This window comes from Chelonia mydas, chromosome 6, assembly GCF_015237465.2.
Source record: "Chelonia mydas isolate rCheMyd1 chromosome 6, rCheMyd1.pri.v2, whole genome shotgun sequence".
Taxonomy (NCBI): Eukaryota; Metazoa; Chordata; order Testudines; family Cheloniidae; genus Chelonia; species Chelonia mydas.
Genome location: NC_051246.2, coordinates 63,709,043 through 63,731,466, shown reverse-complemented (window position 1 = coordinate 63,731,466; position 22,424 = coordinate 63,709,043). Strand labels below are relative to the sequence as shown.

The window sequence follows — 22,424 nt, the reverse complement described above, 5'->3', positions numbered from 1 at the left end:
GCTTTCCCTTAAAGCATATTGTTAACTGTGATAAATACAGACTGGGGAGGAGAAATAGGACAGTGCAATTTACAGGATTCAAAAATTTAAAGTTTTTTTTTTTAAGAGGAAGAAAAGAACATATGAACGGCCATACTGGGTCAGACCAAAGGTCCATCTAGCCCAGTATCCTGTCTTATGACAGTGGCCAATGCCAGATGCTTCAGAGGGAATAAACAGAACAGGTAATCATCAACTGATCCATCCCCTGTCGCCCATTCTCAGCTTCTGACAAACAGAGGCTAGGGACACCATCCCTGTCCATCCTGCCTAACAGCCATTGATGGACCTATCCTCCATGAATTTATCCAGTTCATTGTTGAACCCTGTTATTATAGTCTTGGCCTTCACAACATCCTCTGGTAAAAAGTTCCACAGGTTGACTGTGCATTGTGTGAAGAAATACTTCCTTTTGTTTGTTTTAAACCTGCTGCCTATTAATTTCATTTGGTGACCCCGAGTTGTTGTGTTATGAGAAGGAGTAAATAACACTTCTTTATTTACTTGCTCCACACCAGTCATGATTTTATAGACCTATATCATATCCCACCTTAGTTGTCTCTTTTCCAAACTGAAAATCCCAATCTTATTAATCTCTCCTCATACGGAAGCTGTTCCATTCCCCTAATAATTTTTGTTGCCCTTTTCTGAACTTTTTCCAATTCCAATGTATCTTTTTTGAGATGGGGAGACCACATCTGCATGCAGTATTCAAGATGTGGGCATACCATGGATTTCTATAGGGGCAATGTGATATTTTCTGTTTTATGACCTATCCCTTTCTTAATGATTCCCAAGATTTTGTTTGCTTTTTTCATTGCCGCTGCACATTGAATGGATGTTATCAGAGAACTATCCACAAAGACAGGTTTCAGAGTAGCAGCCATGTTAGTCTGTATCTGCAAAAAGAACAGGAGTACTTGTGGCACCTTAGAGACTAACAAATTTATTAGAGCATAAACTTTCGTGGGCTACAGCCCACTTCATCGGATGCATAAAATGGAAGATATAGTAAAATATATATATATACACACACACACACATATGGGATAAGTTGGAAGTTACCATACAAACTGTGAGAGGCTAATTAGTTAAGATGAGCTATTATCAGCAGGAGAAAAAAACTTTTGTAGTGATAACCAAGAACTTGATTATCCGAGTGCGTGTTTGCTGAGTGAGTATCCGAGTGTGTGTTTGCTGGGATGGCAGTTTGAAAGCCTGAGCGAGTGCCTGATTGGGTGGTAGCCTGCAGGGGGCGGGTATTGGGGGTGTCTGTTTGTTTCAGGGAAGCCTGGCTGTTTAAAAATAGCCAGAGCTCCGCGAACCAGCTGAGCGGTGGCGAACCAGCTGAGCAGCGGGGAACAGCACAGCAGCACACAGCAGGAGTTTGCCTGGGAGTTCGCCTGGGGTGAGGCCAGTGAGGCTTACATCTTGCCAGCTTCTCTGAGGAAGCTCATAGTAGGAAGGTGATATGGAGGGCGGGGGGTTCAGCTGTTGTTACCTGCACAGGATGTGCCATGTTTGTCTTTCTTCCACAGGACAGAAGCGACTTTGTCTGTACAAAGTGCAAGCTAGTATCCATATTGGAAGAGAAGATCGAAGGTCTGGAGCAGCAGATATCGACCCTGCGTTGCATACAAGAATCTGAGGATTTTCTGGACAAAAGTCAGGATATGCTTCTACGGGCACAAAGCTCTAAAGATTTAGAGCAGGTTGCACAGCGGAGCCAAGAGGCCAGTGAAGAAGCTTGGCAACATGTGACCTCCAGAAGAAGAAGGGGGAATGTCCAGGTACCAGCAACGCAGACACAGGTAAGTAACCGTTTTCATGTTCTCTCCGCAGGTACCATTGCGGAGAGTGGACCAGATGATACGTCTGGGGGGAGAAAGCAGAAGGAGACTCCGCTGGTTGGAAGGCATGAGATGCGCTGTCCTGAGGTTGGGGGTTCCACGACCACCACTCCCAAGAGAATGAGGCGGGTGGTGGTGGTCGGGGACTCTCTCCTCAGGGGGACTGAGTCATCTATCTGCCGCCCTGACCGGGAAAACAGAGAAGTTTGCTGCTTGCCAGGGGCTAAGATTCGCGATGTGACGGAGAGACTGCCAAGACTCATCAAGCCCTCGGATCGCTACCCCTTCCTGCTTCTCCACGTGGGCACCAATGATACTGCCAAGAATGACCTTGAGCAGATCACTGCGGACTACGTGGCTCTGGGAAGAAGGATAAAGGAGTTTGAGGCGCAAGTGGTGTTCTCGTCCATCCTCTCCGTGGAAGGAAAAGGCCGGGGTAGGGACCGTCGAATCGTGGAAGTCAACGAATGGCTACACAGGTGGTGTCAGAGAGAAGGCTTTGGATTCTTTGACCATGGGATGGTGTTCCATGAAGGAGAAGTGCCGGGCAGAGACGGGCTCCATCTAACGAAGAGAGGGAAGAGCATCTTTGCGAGCAGGCTAGCTAACCTAGAAAGGAGCGCTTTAAACTAGGTTCACTGGGGGAAGGAGACCAAAGCCCTGAGGTAAGTGGGCAAGCGGGATACCGGGAGGAAGCACAGGCAGGAACGTCTGTGAGGGGAGGGCTCCTACCTCATACTGAGAATGAGGGGCGATCAGCAGGTTATCTCAAGTGCCTATATACAAATGCACAAAGCCTTGGAAACAAGCAGGGAGAACTGGAGGTCCTGGTGATGTCAAGGAATGATGACGTGATTGAAATAACAGAGACTTGGTGGGATAACTCACATGACTGGAGTACTGTCGTGGATGGTTATAAACTGTTCAGGAAGGACAGGCAGGGCAAAAAAGGTGGGGGAGTAGCACTGTATGAAAGGGAGCAGTATGACTGCTCAGAGCTCCGGTATGAAACTGCAGAAAAACCTGAGTGTCTCTGGATTAAGGTTAGAAGTGTGAGCAACAAGAGTGATGTAGTGGTGGGAGTCTGCTATAGACCACCGGACCAGGGGGATGAGGTGGATGAGGCTTTCTTCCGGCAACTCGCAGAAGCTACTAGACCGCATGCCCTGGTTCTCATGGGCGACTTTAATCATCCTGATATCTGCTGGGAGAGCACTACGGCAGTGCATAGACAATCCAGGAAGTTTTTGGAAAATGTAGGGGACAATTTCCTGGTGCAAGTGCTGGAGGAGCCAACTGGGGTGGGGGGGGGGGGAGCTTTTCTTGACCTGCTGCTCACAAACCAGGAAGAATTAGTAGGGGAAGCAAAAGTGGATGGGAATCTGGGAGGCAGTGACCATGAGCTGGTCGAGTTCAGGATCCTGACACAGGGAAGAAAGGTAAGCAGCAGAATACGGACCCTAGACTTCAGGAAAGCAGACTTCGACTCCCTCAGGGAACTGATGGGTAGGATCCCCTGGGGGAATAACATGAGGGGGAAAGGAGTCCAGGAGAGCTGGCTGTATTTCAAGGAATCCCTATTGAGGTTACAGGGACAAACCATCCCGATGTGTCGAAAGAATAGTAAATATGGCAGACGACCAGCTTGGCTTAACGGTGAAATCCTTGCGGATCTTAAACATAAAAAAGAAGCTTACAAGAAGTGGAAGATTGGACAAATGACCAAGGAAGAGTATAAAAATATTGCTCGGGCATGTTGGAATGAAATCAGGAGGGCCAAATCACACCTGGAACTGCAGCTAGCAAGAGATGTTAAGAGTAACAAGAAGGGTTTCTTCAGGTATGTTGGCAACAAGAAGAAAGCCAAGGAAAGTGTGGGCACCTTACTGAATGAGGGAGGCAACCTAGTGACAGAGGATGTGGAAAAAGCTAATGTACTCAATGCTTTCGTTGCCTCTGTCTTCACGAACAAGGTCAGCTCCCAGACTGCTGCGCTGGGCAACACAGCATGGGGAGTAGGTGGCCAGCCCTCTGTGGAGAAAGAGGTAGTTAGGGACTATTTAGAAAAGCTGGACGTGCACAAGTCCATGGGGCCGGATGCGTTGCATCCGAGAGTGCTAAAGGAATTGGCGGCTGTGATTGCAGAGCCATTGGCCATTATCTTTGAAAACTCATGGCGAATGGGGGAAGTCCCAGATGACTGGAAAAAGGCTAATGTAGTGCCAATCTTTAAAAAAGGGAAGGAGGAGGATCCTGGGAACTACAGGCCAGTCAGCCTCACCTCAGTCCCTGGAAAAATCATGGAGCAGGTCCTCAAGGAATCTATCCTGAAGCATTTACAAGAGAGGAAAGTGATCAGGAGCAGTCAGCATGGATTCACCAAGGGAAGGTCATGCCTGACTAATCTAATTGCCTTCTATGATGAGATTACTGGTTCTGTGGATGAAGGGAAAGCAGTGGATGTATTGTTTCTTGACTTTAGCAAAGCTTTTGACACGTTCTCCTACAGTATTCTTGTCAGCAAGTTAAAGAAGTATGGGCTGGATGAATGCACTACAAGGTGGGTAGAAAGTTGGCTAGATTGTCGGGCTCAACGGGTAGTGATCAATGGCTCCATGTCTAGTTGGCAGCCGCTATCAAGTGGAGTGCCCCAAGGGTCAGGCCATTAATGATCATTAATGATCTGGAGGATGGTGTGGATTGCACTCTCAGCAAATTTGCGGACGATACTAAACTAGGAGGAGTGGTAGATACAGTGGCAGGTAGGGATAGGATACAGAGGGACCTAGACAAATTGGAGGATTGGGCCAAAAGAAATCTGATGAGGTTCAAGGACAAGGATAAGTGCAGGGCCCTGCACTTAGGATGGAAGAATCCAATGCACTGCTACAGACTAGGGACCAAATGGCCAATAGGCAGCAGTTCTGCGGAAAAGGACCTAGGGGTGACAGTGGACGAGAAGCTGGATATGAGTCAACAGTGTGCCCTTGTTGCCAAGAAGGCCAATGGCATTTTGGGATGTATAAGTAGGGGCATAGCCAGCAGATCGAGGGATGTGATCGTTCCCCTCTATTCGACATTGGTGAGGCCTCATCTGGAGTACTGTGTCCAGTTTTGGGCCCCACACTACAAGAAGGATGTGGATAAATTGGAGAGAGTCCAGCAGAGGGCAACAAAAATGATTGGGGTCTGGAACACATGACTTATGAGGAGAGGCTGAGGGAACTGGGATTGTTTAGTCTGCAGAAGAGAAGAATGAGGAGGGATTTGATAGCTGCTTTCAACTACCTGAGAGGTGGTTCCGAAGAGGATGGTTCTAGACTATTCTCAGTGGTAGAAGATGACAGGACAAGGAGTAATGGTCTCAAGTTGCAGTGGGGGAGGTTTAGGTTGGATATTAGGAAAAACTTTTTCACTAGGAGGGTGGTGAAACACTGGAATGGGTTACCTAGGGAGGTGATAGAATCTCCTTCCTTAGAGGTTTTTAAGGTCAGGCTTGACAAAGCCCTGGCTGGGATGATTTAATTGGGGATTGGTCCTGCTTTGAGCAGGGGGTTGGACTGGATGACCTCCTGACGTCCCTTCCAACCCTGATATTCTATGATTCTATGTATCTATCTATCTATCTATATCTCTATATATCTTACTATATGTTCCATTCTATGCATCCGATGAAGTGGGCTGTAGCCCACGAAAGCTTATGCTCTAATAAATTTGCTGCCAAGATCTCTTTCTTGGGTTGTAACAGCTAATTTAGACCCCATCATTTTATATTTATAGTTGGGATTATGTTTTCCAATATTCATTACTTTGCATTTATCAACATTGAATTTCATTTGCCATTTTGCTGCCCAGTCACCCAGTTTCATGAGATCCCTTTGTAGCTCTTTGCTGTACAAAAAGCAACCAGATGGCATGTAAACAACTGTGTGGAATGAGCATAGATCAGATTCTTGCAGGAGAGGAAACGAAGAGAGAAAGGGAGAAGAGAGCAACTCAAGATTAACAGGTATTTATTTTTTCCTTTGCAATGTTACAAAGAAATACAGTGAACTCATACATTGGAAATTAGATACAACAATACACCATTTTAGTGAAGTTGAATGAAAGTCCCAAATTCTTTCAAACATGTGCAATTTATAGTTTAATTAGGATGAAACTTCTCTTACCCAAGGTTTTCAGAGATAGTAACGCTATGTAAATTGGGTGAAATAGTGGCTCCATTGAGGTTCATGGCAATATCCTGACTGACTTCAGTGGAGCCTGGATTTCATTCATTGTGTTTATTAGTTGTTTTTCTTACTGGAGTTGTTAAATGATAATCACAGACTATCAGTGGATTGTTTCTTGTTTGTTTTTTCCCTTTGGAAATAACTGCAAGTTCAGCAACTCCTAACAACTCACTACTATCTCTGAAAACCTTGGGTAAGAGAATCAGCTCTTCACTAGGTGTTAAATTGATGTTATAAGTGATGTTTCACAGCATGATCTACACCATACTGACTTTCTTTCACTGTTGTGTAACAGAGGTGAAATATACAGTATACATTCAAGAGGCACTGCCAAATTTGAGAACAAAAAACAGTAGAAGTCTATTTAGTTGTTTTTTTTTTTAACCTTCTGTGGTGTTACTATTTCATGGAATCTTTTGATAGGTTTAAAGATGTAAGGGCTAAATAAAGCCCTTCTGAAACGTGTCACTCACACTTCTACAATGACTGTGACTGGCTTAATAATTAATAAGGAGTTGTAGCTCTGAAAAAATACACACCCTAGTATGGGGAGCTCAGTCTTAATTTGGTGAGTTTACAGTTTCTTCAGACTATATTTGCATATTAGAGATAAGTCTGGCTAGTTTGCTTCATTTTATACAAAGTAAGTCCCACTCTTGGGCTCCTGGATAATTACCAAAAGGGACCTCAGGTAGGTAAAAAGTGGAGACCCTGAGCCACATACTCCAGCCCCCTCCACAAGAAACAAGACTGTCATTTTTGCTCAGCGGTGGCCTTAATTCTCATGAAAGGAAAGGACCTTGCTTTTTTAGGAGCCTCACTCCTACATCCACACAAATAACCCACCAGTCAAGAGCGCTGTACCCAAATATCCTTTCATGGTGGACACAACAAAAATTAAAAATCTTTACCTGTAATTATTCCTCTCTGAAGATATCTTGCGGGATTCTTACTCCTGGGCATTAGCTCCTTAATTTCAATTATAAGTCCCTTAGTTCATAATGTTTTTCTAACTTTTAAGGGCAGCAGTAGCATGGTCGATAGCAAGCTTGGTACCCTACTGCCTGTTGTTTGCTATCCTCTGCCAAGTATAAATGTTGCCTATGAATGTTCCAGTCAGTTCCTTCCATTACATTGGTAGGGAAGCTCCCTCAAAGAAAAGGGCATTCAAAATTTCAAGATGACCAACATAAGATGAAAAATATGGCCAGGGGAGTGGGAGCATTCAAAAAAATTAATTTCCAAACTCTGAGGGGATATGGGCAGGTGAGAGAGTACTCTGCAAGATAATATCTTCAGAGAAACAGAATCATACGTAAGTAATTTTCTCTTCTCTAGAGATTCCACCTGTGTAGGATTCTCACTCCTGGGATCAAGAAGTATCTAATAATAATGGCTTTATAGTAATAATGGTAATAGACAACTTTGCCTCTCCCTGCAACCCTTTAGCCACCATTCCTCAGCCAGATACAAGGATCTGATCTGTTTGCTAAGGGATTAAAGAGCTTGTCCCCTTTATCTCTGAGGGTATGTCTACACTACGAAATTAGGTCGATATTAAAGAAGTCGATTTTTAGAAATCGATTTTATACAGTCGATTGTGTATGTCCACACTAAGCGCATTAAGTCGGCGGAGTGCGTCCTCACTACCGTGGCTAGCATCGACTTACGGAGCGGTGCACTGTAGGTAGCTATCCCACAGTTCCCGCAGTCTCCGCTGCCCATTGGAATCCTGGGTTAAGCTCCCAATGCCTGATGGGGAAAAAACATTGTCGCGGGTGGTTTTGGGTAGATGTCGTCAGTTGCCCTTCCCTCCGTGAAAGCAACAGCAGACAATCATTTTGCGCCTTTTTTCCCGCGCAGACGCCATACTACGGCAAGTGTGCAGTCCGCTCAGCTCAGCTCACCGACACTGCCGCTGTTGTGTCCTGGGTGCTGCTGGCAGCAGACGATGCAGTAGGACTGCTAACTGTCATCATACACTGCTTCAGCTAAAACTCTGCTCTGCTGCTATTGTCTCAATAGTGAATTTCTCCATGTTGTCTGTCATGGGCTCCCAGGTACATGTGTTCTTCCTCGGGAAATGTGCACGGTGCTAACTGTCGTTGTCCTCTGCTTCCGCTGCAACTCTGCTCTCCTGCTCTCATGAATCCACCTCGCAGGTCCTCTCATTGTTCTCTATAAATATCTATTCTCTTGGCATCTGTCTTTAACCACTGATTCCACTGCAACTCTGCTATCCTGCAGACGCCATACCACAGCAAGCATGGAGCCCGCTCAGATCACCACAGCAGTTATGAGCATTGTAAGGAGCTGTTCAACTATAGGCTGAGCAAGTGCAGAATGGTGGTAGAATGTGCATTTGGACGTTTAAAAGAGCGCTGGCACAGTTTACTGACTCTGTTAGACCTCAGCGAAACCAATATTCCCAATGTTATTGCTGCTTGCTGTGTGCTTCACAATATCTGTGAGAGTAAGGGGGAGACGTTTATGGCGGGGTGGGAGGTTGAGGCAAATCGCCTGGCCACTGATTATGCACAGCCAGACACCATGGCGGTTAGAAGAGCACAGCAGGGTGCGGTGCGCATCGGAGAAGCTTTGAAAACCAGTTTCAAGACTGGCCAGGCTACAGTGTGACAGCTCTGTTTGTTTCTCCTTGATGAAAACCCGCGCCCTTGGTTCACTCTACTTCCGTGTAAGCCAACCGCCCTCCCCACTTCGATCATTGCTTGCAGAGGCAATAAAGTCATTGTTGTTTCAAAATCATGCATTCTTTATTAATTCATCACACAAATAGGGGGATAACTGCCAAGGTAGCCCGGGAGGGGTGGTGGATGAGGGAAGGACAAGGCCACACTGCACTTCAAAACTTATTGAATACCAGCCTTCTGTTGCTTGGGCAGTCCTCTGGGGTGGAGTGTTTGGGTGCCCAGAGCACCCCCACTGCGTTCTTGGGCATCTGGGTTAGGAGGCTATGGAACTTGAGGAGGAGGGCGGGCGGTTACACAGGGGCTGCAGTGGCGGTCTGTGCTCCTGTTGCCTTTTCTGCAGCTCAATCAGAAGCCAAAGCATATCAGTTTGATCCCCCAGTAGCCTCAGCATTGCATCCTGCCTCCTCTCATCACACTGCCGCCACCTCTCATCTCAATTGTCCCTCCTGTCCTCGCGTTCGTTTTCTGCTTTCCTGGACTCTGACATTGTTTGCCTCCACGCATTCTGCTGAGCACTTTCAGTGCGGGAGGACTGCATGAGCTCAGAGAATATTTCATTGCGAGTGCATTTTTTTCGCCTTCTTATCTGAACTAGCCTCTGGGGCGGAGATGATAGGGGGAGTGTTGAAACATTTGCAACTGCAGGAGGAAAAAAAGGGAGAGTAGTATTCAAAAAGACACATTTTAGAAAACAACGGGTAGACTCTTTCATGTGAACCAAGCTGTTAACATTACATAGCACATGTGCTTTTGGTACAAGATCGCATTTTGCCTCTCATATTGAGGGCCTGCTGGTTTGGTGTGAGAGATCACACACGCAAGGCAGGGCAGCAGAATTCGGCTTGCAGGCAGCCATGGTAAGCCACAGTGTTTCAGCTTCTTCAACCTTCATAGCATATGGGAATGGTTTCAAACAGCAGCACCCTCCTTTCCCATACCAAGCACCCATTGGGTTGGCCATTTAAAAGGAGGGGTTGTACTGGCCGTGAATGCATCCCAAGTCTTCAGGGTAAATTAATCATTAAACACGCTTGCTTTTAAACCATGTATTACATTTACAAAGATACACTCACCAGAACTGCCTTCTCCAGCTTCATGGTCCGGGAGCCTGCCTTGGGAGGGTTGGGAAGATATTGGCTCCAGGGTGATAAAGAGTTCCTGGCTGTCGGGGAGAATGGTTTCTCTGCTTGCCTGCTGTGCACTATCCTCCTCCTCCTCCTCGTCTCCCAAATCCTCATGCCTGTTGCATGAGACTACCCCCTTGCAGGTGTCCACGGACAGGGGTGGGGTAGTAATCGGGCCCCCCTGTAGAACTGCATGCAGCTCATCATAGAAGCAGCATGTATGGGGCTCTGACCCGGAGCAGCCATTTGCCTCTTTGATTTTTTGGAAGGCTTGCCTGAGCTCCTTAATTTTCACGCGCCACTGCTGCGGGTCCCTGTTGTAGCCTCTGTCCATCATGCCCTTGGAGATTTTTACAAATATTTTGCCATTTCGTCTTTTGGAACTGAGTTCTGATAGCACTGATTCGTCTCCCCATACAGTGATCAGATCCAGTACCTCCCATTTGGTCCATGCTGGATCTCTTTTGCGATTCTGGGACTGCATGGTCACCTGTGCTGATGAGCTCGCCATGCTGGCCAAACAGGAAATGAAATTCAAAAGTTCCCGGGACTTTTCCTGCGTACCTGGCTAGTGCATCTGAATTGAAAGTGCTGTCCAGAGCGGTCAAAATGGCACATTCTGGGATAGCTCCCAGAGGCCAGTACCATTGAATTGCATCCACACTACCCCAAATTCGACCAGGCGATGTCGATTTCAGTGCTAATCCCCTCATCGGGGAGGAGTACAGAAATCGATTTTAAGAGCCCTTTAAGTCGACAAAAATGGTTTTGTCATGTGGACGGGTGCAGGGTTAAATCGATCTAACGCTGCTAAATTCGACCTAAACTTGTAGTGTAAACCAGGGCTAAGAGGAGTTACAATGCCTTTTATATCCTGGGGCTTGTCTACACTACCAAGTTTTGTTGACAAAACTTATGTCAATACCCAAAAGTTGACAAAACAAAAATCACCAAAGGGTGTTCACACTTGCTCCCTCTGTCAACAGATCATGTCCACACTGGGGACATGATCATCGACAGGGTGAGCAATGCATCATGGGTATCCCACAGTGTAGTGTTGTGGGAAGGAAGAGCTGATCGCTGCGCATCTTGGGATTCTCTCCCAGTTCTCCCACAGCTCCCTCAGCTGCTGAGAGCAGCATCATGAGCAGCTCTGTGAGCTCTCCATGCTGAGGAATGGCAAAGCAGCAGAGCAGTCTGTCCGCTGCTGTGTTCCTAGTGCAGGGCAGAACAGGAGCATCCCAATTATTTGCTCTTAGTTTGTTCCCCAAAGGAAGCAGCACACAGATACTTCCTGTAGCTTTGAAAGGGGAGGGGCGCATGCCTGCACGGCAGCAGAGATCAAAACACTGAGCAGAGAAATCAGGGGTGTTTGGGCTGAGCAGAACTTAAGAAAATTTGTGAGAAAAAGACCCAGGTGGATAGGCCTTTTGTCATTTCAAACCTCTTCTCTGAGTGCTTTGTACCCTGGGGTGAATAAATAATACTTTATTTTGAAGAAGCTGTTTTGAGTCACTCTATTCAGCTGCTGGTCACATGTTCCCACAGAAAAGGTCTTGGAGGTGCCAAATACCTGGGCCTGTTGTTTTTTCCTGGGTAGTAAACAGAGGGGCTGCAGCCCAGAGACTCAGACTAAGAATGGTAGGACTGTGTGGTTCCACCCAGAATGGCTAAAGGTAGCAAAACCTGCAACCAGAGGCATGCACTCGAGAGGGACTGCAAAGGGGTCTGTAACTGAGAATTCATCTAAGCAACCATTAAAGGAAAACATAACAATATTTACAAATATTTGAAGAGTATATAAAACAAGCATGGAGAGGATTATTTAAGGTGGCTATAAAGCACTATAACTAGCAGTAAAAAGATTAAATTAAGCAAAAATTCAGGTAGAATATCAGATAAATCTTCCTGACCATGAAATCTATTAGGCTGTTTTCAGTTTTTCAAGAAAAATGTTAGAAGCTCCATCAAATTGAAAATTTCAATTTGACTGGACAAGACAACTGAAAAATGTTATGTAAAGAACAATCCTATATTGGCCACCGGAGGTTAGACTAAATGACTATTTGGTCTTCTTCATTTCTGACTTCTCTAAATCTGTTGTTTTAATTACCTGAGGCATCTCACCTAACCGAAGCTACAGATTTTATTTCGGGGGCAGGGAGTCAACTCAAGACTGGACTATGATTATACCTCTATCACATTTGCAAATTAGAAAAGTAAGTGAAATTTTTTTCAATCTACACTCAAAGAAGAGACATTTTTTATGAAAGGGAGACAGAGCGTGTAAGGTTTTTGATTTTTTAAAATCCTAATGTAAGGTATATGTAATAGCTAAAAAGTAAAAGAAACAGTTGGTGACAAAATGTGATGATGATCAGAAAAGTAGTCATGTAAATATGGCACCTTCTTACTCAACAGATCTGTCCGCTGTCTGTATTAAGATACATTTGCTCATTTTTTCAGACAATAGATTTGTATTCCTTTTTATTCCTTTTAGTCCCAGAGTCAACAGAGGTGACAGAGAGAGAACTAGAGTCTATTTTGCCTGGTAGATCAGCAACAGAATTGTTAAATAAATTCTGACTGAAAAAAAAATTACTACTGGTGATAATACATGAGTTATAGTTAACATTTTAGGTGGAGACTGAGGCACCAGCATTTAGAAAAAAACATCTCTCAAATTTGATCTGGAAGCCATTGAGACATGGAATTCCACAATGCAACTTTTACAGAGTCAGTTTGCGGAGTATACAATGACTTCTCTTTAAAAAAGGAGAGCTTCTACTGAGATTGAAAACAGTGAATTTCCATCAAGGGGATCAGGAGAGCGTTGTGCTTTCATTTCGGGTTCAGGAGGCAACACAAGTGACAAATAGTTACTTTATTTAGAGAGAAACAGCGTGCTGGTCTGCATTAGTCTGGAATCAGTTTTGCAGGAATGACAGTTAAAGAAGCCAGGTGTTCAGATATTACAATGATGAGTGCAGTATAAATGCCTAGATACCTATGATTCCCTTAAAATAGATAAAGCACAGGAGATTACAGGAAATGACCAAAGCAACCGGAAATGTAATATAAATGTAATATAAAATTTTTGCTAGCTTTGGGAAAGATTGTGGAGTACTGCAAAGTAACAAGGGACCCTGTATTTAAAATGATGGAAGTAAGAGACAAAGAAGAAAGCTGCCAATCCAAAAAGTTTAAAATCTTTTACTGTATGGAAACTCTCTGAGGATGTGTGGTATGAGAACACATGGAAAAAACCTTGCTGACGACTGATAGTCAGAAGTACTCAGGCATGCAAAGGACATTTCAGTGGATGATGTACACTAGATATTAAAAAATCATTTGACAAGATTCCATTTCAGAAATAAGTGGTGAAGGCAAAGTGTTCATTAACAGGAAATAAAACAGGGAGAAAAGTTGACTGAGTTAGGAAACACAGAAGTGCCACATAGGGAAAGTTTACAAGTTTGAAAGAGAGTGAGCTGAGCAACTCAAAAATTAATTTTAAGACCCTTCTTGTTGCAAAGGGTACATCTGCACTAAAGAAGCTAACACATATAGGGGTAACTTTATCAGAAGGGCAGAATGCCAAAGAGAAAAGATGATGATAGGACTTGATAAATACGATTTCTGCTTTAGTGCTTTCCATTGCTTTTCATATTTTTATTGGTTCTTTAATCAAATTATAACTCAACTGTAGATGTGAAAATGACTGGATAAATATTTTTCTGAAATGAACACAAAAATCTTTTAAAATAAATTGGTTAGAATTTTTGTTAATTTGAACATCACACCTGTAAGACTGACTTGGTTTGACAGCTTGTTGAGAAGCTGCCTGAGGCAGTTTTGACCTGGCAGTTTCTTGCCAATTAAAATTTTCAATTGAAAAAAACATATAAAGCTCTTAACACTGAAAAAAATAGCAAATTCTGTGGCCTCTCAGTCAGTTGCTTTGGTGGCATTCTATTGGTTTTAAACTTAGAAAATCTGAACAACATTTGAGAGACAGCTATTTTTGAAGGGATAATGGAGAGATTTCTGGTGTATCAGATAGGAAATGAGTTCTAGATGCATCCAACAGTCCCTCTACTTTGTTGGAGAAAACCATTCCTCCACCCTCCTAATGTAATGTCTCCTTTTGATACCTGTTCCCAAACACCAGGCTGGGAACCAGCAAAGGGAGAAATGTCATATTGAGAGCTGAGGCTGGGACTTGGGGAAGAACTGGAATGAAACTGGCATTGAGATCAGACAGACCTGTTGCTAGGACCTCCAGCAATGCAAGGTTGTTGGGGAATGAGATGACATCAGCCTTCTACAATTGTGAGCTTGCCGAGTATGTTTGGGTACTTGATAAAAGAGGTGGAAGGACTCTTGTGTTTGGAGAAGGGAGAGCAGGTGGAAGGACAGAGAGGAGAGGAGGAGCAAGATTATTGTGTCGGAGTGGAAGTAATTGTAATAGTAGTGGTCAGTTTCTCAGTGTAGAACAAAAAAATACAAGAATTCTCAGTTTTCTCAGGGTTAAAGTGGAAACCAGAAAACTCATAGGGAAAGTCCTGGTTTGACATTATCTGAAATATTGTTTGTAATGTTGGGAACTACCCTACAAAGGGGAAGTGAATGTCTTGAATAATCTGATATTATAAAAATTGTTTGCTTGATCCCATACTGTGCTGGCCTCTATCCCAGAGGAAAGAGATTGTTGCCTTGAGGAATGTTATTCTCTTACATTATAAAGCAATTGTTAGACCTTTTCTATAATAATTAGGCACCCTTCAAAACAGCACATGTCAACACAGGTAACATCAAATCTGAATAATCTAAGTTATCAGGAAAAGTTGAGAGATCAGTTTGTTTTAATTGTAAGAAGGAAGACTTTAACGTAACATAATTCTTTTCTATGAAATTATGACAGAGATGAAAGGAGTCTATAGAGACAGAATGTTCATTATGGTACTGGGTTCAAAAGCATGATCCAAAACCAAGAAAATTAGGAGTAACTGAGAACTCCAGCATGTCTTAGGAGAGGTGTGGGCTAGTAGTTTGAGTCCAGGAGAAGAAAGCAGGAAATCCTTATTTCTATTTTAGACTCTGACAATGACTTGTCTCATTGAGCAAATCACACAGGGTCAGATCCTGGCCCCTGCTCCATACAAATAGGCCAAAAAGCTGCCATAAGTGGGCAGCTGAAGATTCTCTCAGCATTGAGGATGTGTTAGGGGCACGCCTGAGTGAGAGGGTGTATGTCTGGAATATGCTGCACTCTGGCTATTTCCCTCCGCTACAAAGGAATCTTTGGGCCAGTTGCAAGCCAGTGTTGTTTAGAGTATCAACCTCAGAATCAGGGATCTGTAAAAGAATCTTTTTTTAGCATCTTTCCTCAACTGTAAATGGGGAATCATTGAGTGGGGGTCTTTCTAGTGGGGTCTCACATGGATCAGCTCTTGGCCCCACACTATATAACATTTTTACGAATTACCTGGAAGAAAACTTAAAATCATCACAGATAAAATTTGGAGATGACACAAAAACTGGGAAAGTAATAAATAATTAAGAGGACAGGTCATTGATACTAGGTGATCTAGACTGCTTGCTAAATTGGGTGCAAGCAAACAATATGTGTTTTAATATGGCTAAATGTAAATGTATACATCTAGGAACAAAAAATATAGGCCATGCTTACAGGATGGGGACCTCTATCCTGGGAAGCAGTGACTGGACATGAGCTCCCAATATGACACAGTGGTCAAAAGGGCTAATGCGATCTTTGGATAAACAGGGGAATCTCAAGTAGGAGTAGAGAAGTTTTTTACCTTTGCGTTTGGCATTAGTGTGACTGCGTTCTGGTACCCATCATTCAAGAAGAATTTTGATAAACTGGAGAAGGTTCAGAGATGAGCCACGAGACTGATTAAAGGATTAGAAAACATGCCTTATAGTGATGAGTCAAGGAGCTCAATCTATTTAACTTAACAAAGAGAGGGCTTGGGTTGACTTGATTACAGTTTATAGGTACCTGCCTGGGGGACAAGCAGGTACCTTTGATAATAGGCTGTTCAATCTAGGTTTGACATCATCCAATGGTTGGAAGCTGAACCTAAACAAATTCAGATTGGAAATTAGGTGTAAATTTTTAACAGTGAGAGTAACTAATCATTGGAACAATTTACCAAGGGTCTTGGTGGATTCTCCATTGTTGGCAATTTTAAAATCAAGATTGGATGCTTTTTTTTCTAAAAGATATAGTGTAGGAATTATTGTGGGGGAAGTTCTATAGCCTGTGTTTTGCAGGAAGTCAGACTAGATTATCACAAGGATCCCTCCTACCTTTGGAATCCAAAAACTATGCCAAGTGCCTACAGGGCACAACTGAGCATTCAGCCCTTAATGTCTCTGAGCCTCAGCAATACGTGGCTAATAGTTAATTACCTACCTTACAGTGGTACTGCAAGGATTTCTGTAGATAATGTTGGTAAAATGATTTTATACTGAATAGCATTGTATAAATGCTAGGTCCTGCAAACTGTAATATACCTATAGAATAAATTAAGATGAGGAGATTGCAGCAAAGAGTTTAAATGAGATTACTGCATCTCTCAATCTTTTCTAAGAGGAGAAGGGATTGAGTAATCCTATGACAAAGCATGATGAAGATACAGAGATCAATATTAAAGTGCTGGTATGTTGGGTTGAAGCAGGGCTCACTGGAGCCAGATAATAGTCTTTTCCTGTTCCTCACATTTCCTATGATTTTTTTTTCAAATTGTGCTAATTTGGAAGTGAAATCTAAGCAGGTAGGCAGGACAGCAGGAAATAAATGCCAAGAAAATAAGCAAGTGGACAGCGCAGCAAAAGGGCAATGCCAGTGTATAATCAGACTCAAAGGGCAGCAAGGGTATAATGTAAGCTAGAAAGCAGGTGGAAAAGCAGAAGGGAAATGCTAGACACTCAGCAAGTCAATAAAGCAGTATCAAGCAATCAGCAGATGCACAAAGCAGCAGGACAGCAATTCCAGGAAGTCAACAGCTGCACACAACAGAAGGAGGACAATATCAAGCACTCAAGAAAGGAGGCAGGACAGCAGGAAGTCAATGCCCACGTGCAATCTGATGTAAAGAGCAGTAAGAAATCAATGCAAGCCACTCAACGGATGGATAGGGCAAAATATAGTCAATGCCAGGCAATCAGGTGGTCAAGAGGGGAAAGCCATACAATCAAGCAAAAGGCCAGGGCCTCAGGGGGGCAATGCTGAGCTGCCAGTAGGTAGACATAGCATAAAGAGAGCAATGAATGCCAGGCAATCCCTAGGTGGACAGGGGTAGCAAGAGGGCAATGTCCATTAATAATCAAATACTACTGCCGGCATGGAGAAAATGGAAGCCCAATAATAGGTTGGCAGCAGGATGACAATGCTTTTCAGGTACTGAAGGATAGTGTGAGAAAAACACTCTCTAATAACACCATTAGATTAACATAGTAAACCATGAAAATCCAATAGAGAACGGTACATAAATGGAAACAGCAGATGAATCTGAGCCCTAGTGCCTGGGGAGGCCACAGGACCCTCCTATTAACAGAACTATGCGAATCCACAAGGAAATCAAACAAAAAGGAAAAATGAGCCTGAAAGCTGTTTCTGATGATTAAAACAAAAAACAAAAAACCAGCAAAGAATTAGTTTGGAAATGATTAGCTGGAATTGAAGATGTTGCTTACCCCTCTCTGGAGCCCACAAAATGGGAATGTTGGGAATTTCTGCAGCAGAAAAACAGAAGAGAAAAGGGATTTCTGACTCCCCATCTGAGGAAAAGCAGGTCAATTTAGGGCTTGGTGAATTGTTTTGGGTAAAATAAGAACTGGTCTGAATCTCTGCCTCTCTCTGGAACCAAGCCTTTATTGAGGTCTGAGAAAGGTTTAAGAAGTCCACACCACTTTCATCTCATGATATCCCACCTCTACTTCCAAGAACCACACTTACCTCTAGTGCAGGCTGTGCAAGTGGAGATAGGAGACAGCATCAAGAGCTCACTCCCATATCCACTGCAAGACAGCTAGTGAGGACAGACACCAGTGCACAAGGCTGATGCAGTTCATTTTATGGGATACATTAAAGAGGTTCATTAACCCCAACTCACATCTAGCAAAGGCTGGTATTTGAAGTTGTCCAGATAATCACTTCCCATCCTAGGAAGCATCAGTCTTTGTGGGAATGGCCCTTTTCTTCTCCAAAAGCAGCTGCTGTGTTTGGGGAGATTCAGCAACGCCTTCACTGTACCTTGATGAGGCTATTCTCTTGCAACTCAGGGGCTCTCTGGGGCATCACTTATATTTGCATCTCAAAATATGTTTCAGATATTTCACCAGCTGTTTGGTTTCAAAAACACACTTTAAAAATCTGAGACGTAAGTGCTAAGAAAGTCACAGAAGCAACCAGACCCAGTGGAAATACAACTGCATCTTTTCATCTCGTTGCTGTAGCTGCTTGCCGGATTGGTGTGGGGATTTGACTGAGAATTATGAGGACCTGCCTGGGGACGGATGAAGGGGACCACAGACTGATCTACAGTTCAGCAGGACACCTACATCCCTCTCTTCAGCCCTCCAAATTACATCCCCTTAAGATAAGGGTGAGCAGGCAAATTTGGGTGAGGAAGAGGCTATACCTGAGGGGACATAGGAAAATTCTCACTATAGGCTTGAAGGTTCAAAGAAGTATCCAGACTTTCATATATTTATCCAAACCTCCAAAATAGACAGTTACCTTTTCCGTAACTGGTGTTCTTCGAGATGTGTTGCTCATGTTCATTCCACATTAGGTGTGTGTGCTCGCCACATGCACTGGTGCCGGAAGTTTTTCCCTTAGCAGTATCCTTAATGGAGTTACTCTGGTGCTTTCTGGAGTGACGCCCGTATGGCGTGGTATAAGGGGCACTGCTGGCCCCCCGCACTCTCAGTTCCGTCTTGCCAGAAACTCCAACAGTGGGGAAGGAGCGAGGGTCGTGGAATGGACTTGAGCAATACATCTCGAGGAACACCAGTTACGGCAAAAGTAACTGTCTGTTCTTCTTAGAGTATTTGCTTATGTCCATTCCACATTAGGTGACTCCCAGCAGTTCCCGTGGAGGCGGGTAGGAGTTCACAGCTGCGCAGATTGTAATACAGCTCTGCCAAACGCAGAGTTCTCTCTGGCTTGCTGAGTGATGGCATACTGAGACGTGAACGTGTGAACTGAGGACCACACCGCGGCTCTACAGATGTCCTGGATTGGGATGTGCGCCAGGAAGGGCTTGAGATGAGACTAAGGTTAAAGGGCACCATAGATGATCAGCATCGAGAGAAGATTGCATCAGAGTCTCTTTACTGGCAAAACGCTCTGAAAAAGCTCATTGCCATTGTGAGAATGCTTGCTACCCAAAACCTAGCACTGTGTGGCACTTCAAATCAGCAGTATGTGCCAAACAATGGAAACTTACTTAAAATTGTGAAACTGATGGCTTTGAGTTTGATGCTATACTCTAGGAGCATCTAAGAAGAGTCACCACCCAAGAAATGTTTCAGAGTAGCAGCCGTGTTAGTCTGTATTCACAAAAAGTAAAGGAGTACTTGTGGCACCTTAGAGACTAACAAATTTATTTGAGCATAAGCTTTCGTGAGCTACAGAATGCATCCGATGAAGCGAGCTGTAGCTCATGAAAGCTGATGTACACACACCACTACCTTGGAAAAACAATTCAAAATGAGATCATACAGTTGCTGGCAACAAAAGTCAAACAGAAGATTGTGGCAGATCTGTAATCAGCAAGATATTCCTCTGTTAGTCTGGACTGCACACCTGACATCAGCCATACGGAACAAATGACTTGAATGGTGCATTTTGTAACAACAATAGAACCTAGTGAAAATGTCCCTGCAATGGTGACTGTCAGAGAGCATTTTCTAGAATATATTGACATTGATGATACTACAGGAGCTGGTATGACAAATGTGCTTCTTAAAAAGCTGGAAGACATGGCAATTGCGATAGCTGACATGAGAGGTCAGGGCTATGATAATGGTGCCAACATGAGAGGAAAGAACAGAGGAGTGCAGACACAGATCAGAGAGTTAAACCCTCAAGCTTTTTTTGTCCCATGCAGTTCTCATTCATTGAACTTAGTGGTCAGTGATGCAGCATCAGTTTCTAGTGAGGCTGCTGAATTTTTTAATGTAATTCAAAGCATCTATATATTTTTCTCTGCATCAATTCAACGATGGCAAATTTTGAAGCAACATCTGGGAACATCCTCTCTGACACTGAAATCACTGAGTGCCACATGATGGGAAAGTCGAGTGGAGGCGATAAAGCCTATCAAACATCAAATTGGGAAGATAGATGATGCCATAGTTGCCATTATGGAGGATAATGCTATGACAGGAACTGTTTGTGGGAGAACAGTGGCAGAGGGAAATGGAATCACCAGAAACATACATAACTTCCAATTTCTGTGTGGCTTAGTGTTGTGGCATGACATACTGTTTGAAATAAATGTTGTAAGCAAGAGATGCCAAGGTGTTGACCTTGATCTATCTGGAGCAATGGAACAACTAGAGAAAGCAAAGTCATACCTACAGTCGTACCGGTCAGATGAGGGATTTCAAAACGTTCTGAAGAGTGCACAGAAGTTGGCAGAGGAACTTCACACTGAAGCTATTTTCCCACCCATTCAAGAATACAAGAGTCAGACATTTTGATTACAAAGCACAGGATAATCCCGTAAGAGATCCCAAACAACAATTCAAAGTTGAATTCTTTAACCAGGTGCTAGATTGTGCAATACAGTCAGTTGAAGAACGTTTCATGCAGCTCAAGGAACACAGCAGTATATTTGGAATGTCGTATGATATTCCAAAACTCCTCCCTATACCTGAAGAAGACCTATACCAGCAATGCAGGGCACTAGAGACAGTGTTGACACATGATGACATGCACGATATTGATACAAGTGATTTAGGTGATGAACTGAAAGCCCTTTCAAGATACATTTCAGCAGGATCAACTCCAAAGGCTGTTCTGGAATATACGTGCACAAATAAGATGATGGCCCTCTTTCCAAATGCTTTTGTTGCTCTGCACATACTTCTAACACTTCCTGTAACAGTTGCCAGTGGAGAAAGCACCTTCTCCAAACTGAAGTTAATAAAAACACATCTACGCTCCACAATGACATAGGAGAGGCTGGTTGGCCTTGCAACCATCTCAGTAGAGCATGAGCTGGCCCACACCGTGGACCTTCAGGAAGCAGTTCAAATCTTTGCAACCAAGAAGGCATGGAAAGCACCACTTCGATTATGCAAACAGATAAAAATGCCAGTGTTTACTATGCAGACAAGAAAAGTTACATTTGCTGTTCAGGCATTTGAAAGTTAAGCGTTACTTAAAACTTTTGAACAAGGCATTTTAAGTTGTTAGTTCTCCTTTATTGGGGTAGGTAGCAGAGCAGTACCATGAGAGGAGTAGAACAGGAAGAAGGCAGAATTGCGACCTTTCAAAGTTTTGGCCCAAGCGAGGCGTCATTTGAGCTCCCCGCCTCAGGAACCAAAATGTTGTGGGCTGGCCCTGCCTCTCTCACACAGGGGGGATGACTGACCAACCCTACCCTCCCTGCCGGGCACTCTTTCCCCTCCATGCCTGGCTGGGACCCACCTCTCCCGGTAGCTGGAACTGCATCTTCCTGAGGCAACACATGGGGTGGGGGCATGCAGGGTCACATGTTCCCCCTGCCCCCAAGATTCATGCCAGGATTCACACCAGAATGTGGCCAGCAGCAGCCTTTCCGCACTCTGTGGGAGGGAAGGGACAGGAGTTGCTTCCAGCCGCAGGGGATGAGGATGGGGTAAAGGGATGACCTGGCCCATGTCTTCGCAGAGTTCTAGGCTGCTGCTGGCCACAGACATAACCCAGTTGCCTCTGGCCCCTGGGTAGAGCAAAGGTAGGAAAGGGTTAAACCCTAAGAATGCATTGTGCACCAGGGAACCTGACTGCAGGGCTTCAGCATAGCTCAGCAGGGGAGGGTGCCTAAGGGACGGAGTAGTCCCCCAATCCCGGGGGCAGGACCCAGGGCCGGGTGAAGAAGGTGCTAAGCCCCTGCCTGGGGAGTTTCTGTGGAGCCTGCAGGTTTGACATGTGAACAGGCTAGAAATTGCTTCCCCTCCACACCATTCCATAGGTTAGCTGAGGGGCAGAGATGCTTCTCTGTGCCAGTGCGGTGTGGAGTTTTGGCACATGCAGGGCTCAGTGCCTCCTGGCCAGTGTCCCGGTCCGGAGGGTCTTTGGCTTTCCTGGGGTGTCGGCAGTGGGGGAAGGAAGGAGCCTGCCGGCCAGGCTGTTGATGAGCTGAGCGCACCGACCAGGGGCTGGTTCTCTGCACAGCGCTGAGAGTGGGACATGCCCCACTGGGGGGGGGAATATGGAGGAGCAGT

At 44.4% G+C, this 22,424-nt stretch overlaps 1 protein-coding gene across 27 annotated transcripts in view; it reads right to left on the bottom strand.

Annotated features, from left to right (window-relative positions):
• Positions 1-22,424, bottom strand: part of GPHN (gephyrin) — a 603,244-nt gene that overhangs the window by 243,838 nt on the left and 336,982 nt on the right. For 13 of the 27 annotated variants that reach the window (XM_043549875.1, XM_043549863.1, XM_043549866.1 and 10 more), the window contains one exon: positions 17,682-17,720. The exons of the other annotated variants lie outside the window; for them this stretch is intronic. In XM_043549875.1, coding sequence (XP_043405810.1) covers positions 17,682-17,720 — 39 coding nt within the window. The remainder of the gene's footprint in view (positions 1-17,681; positions 17,721-22,424) is intronic. 27 annotated transcript variants of the gene reach the window in all.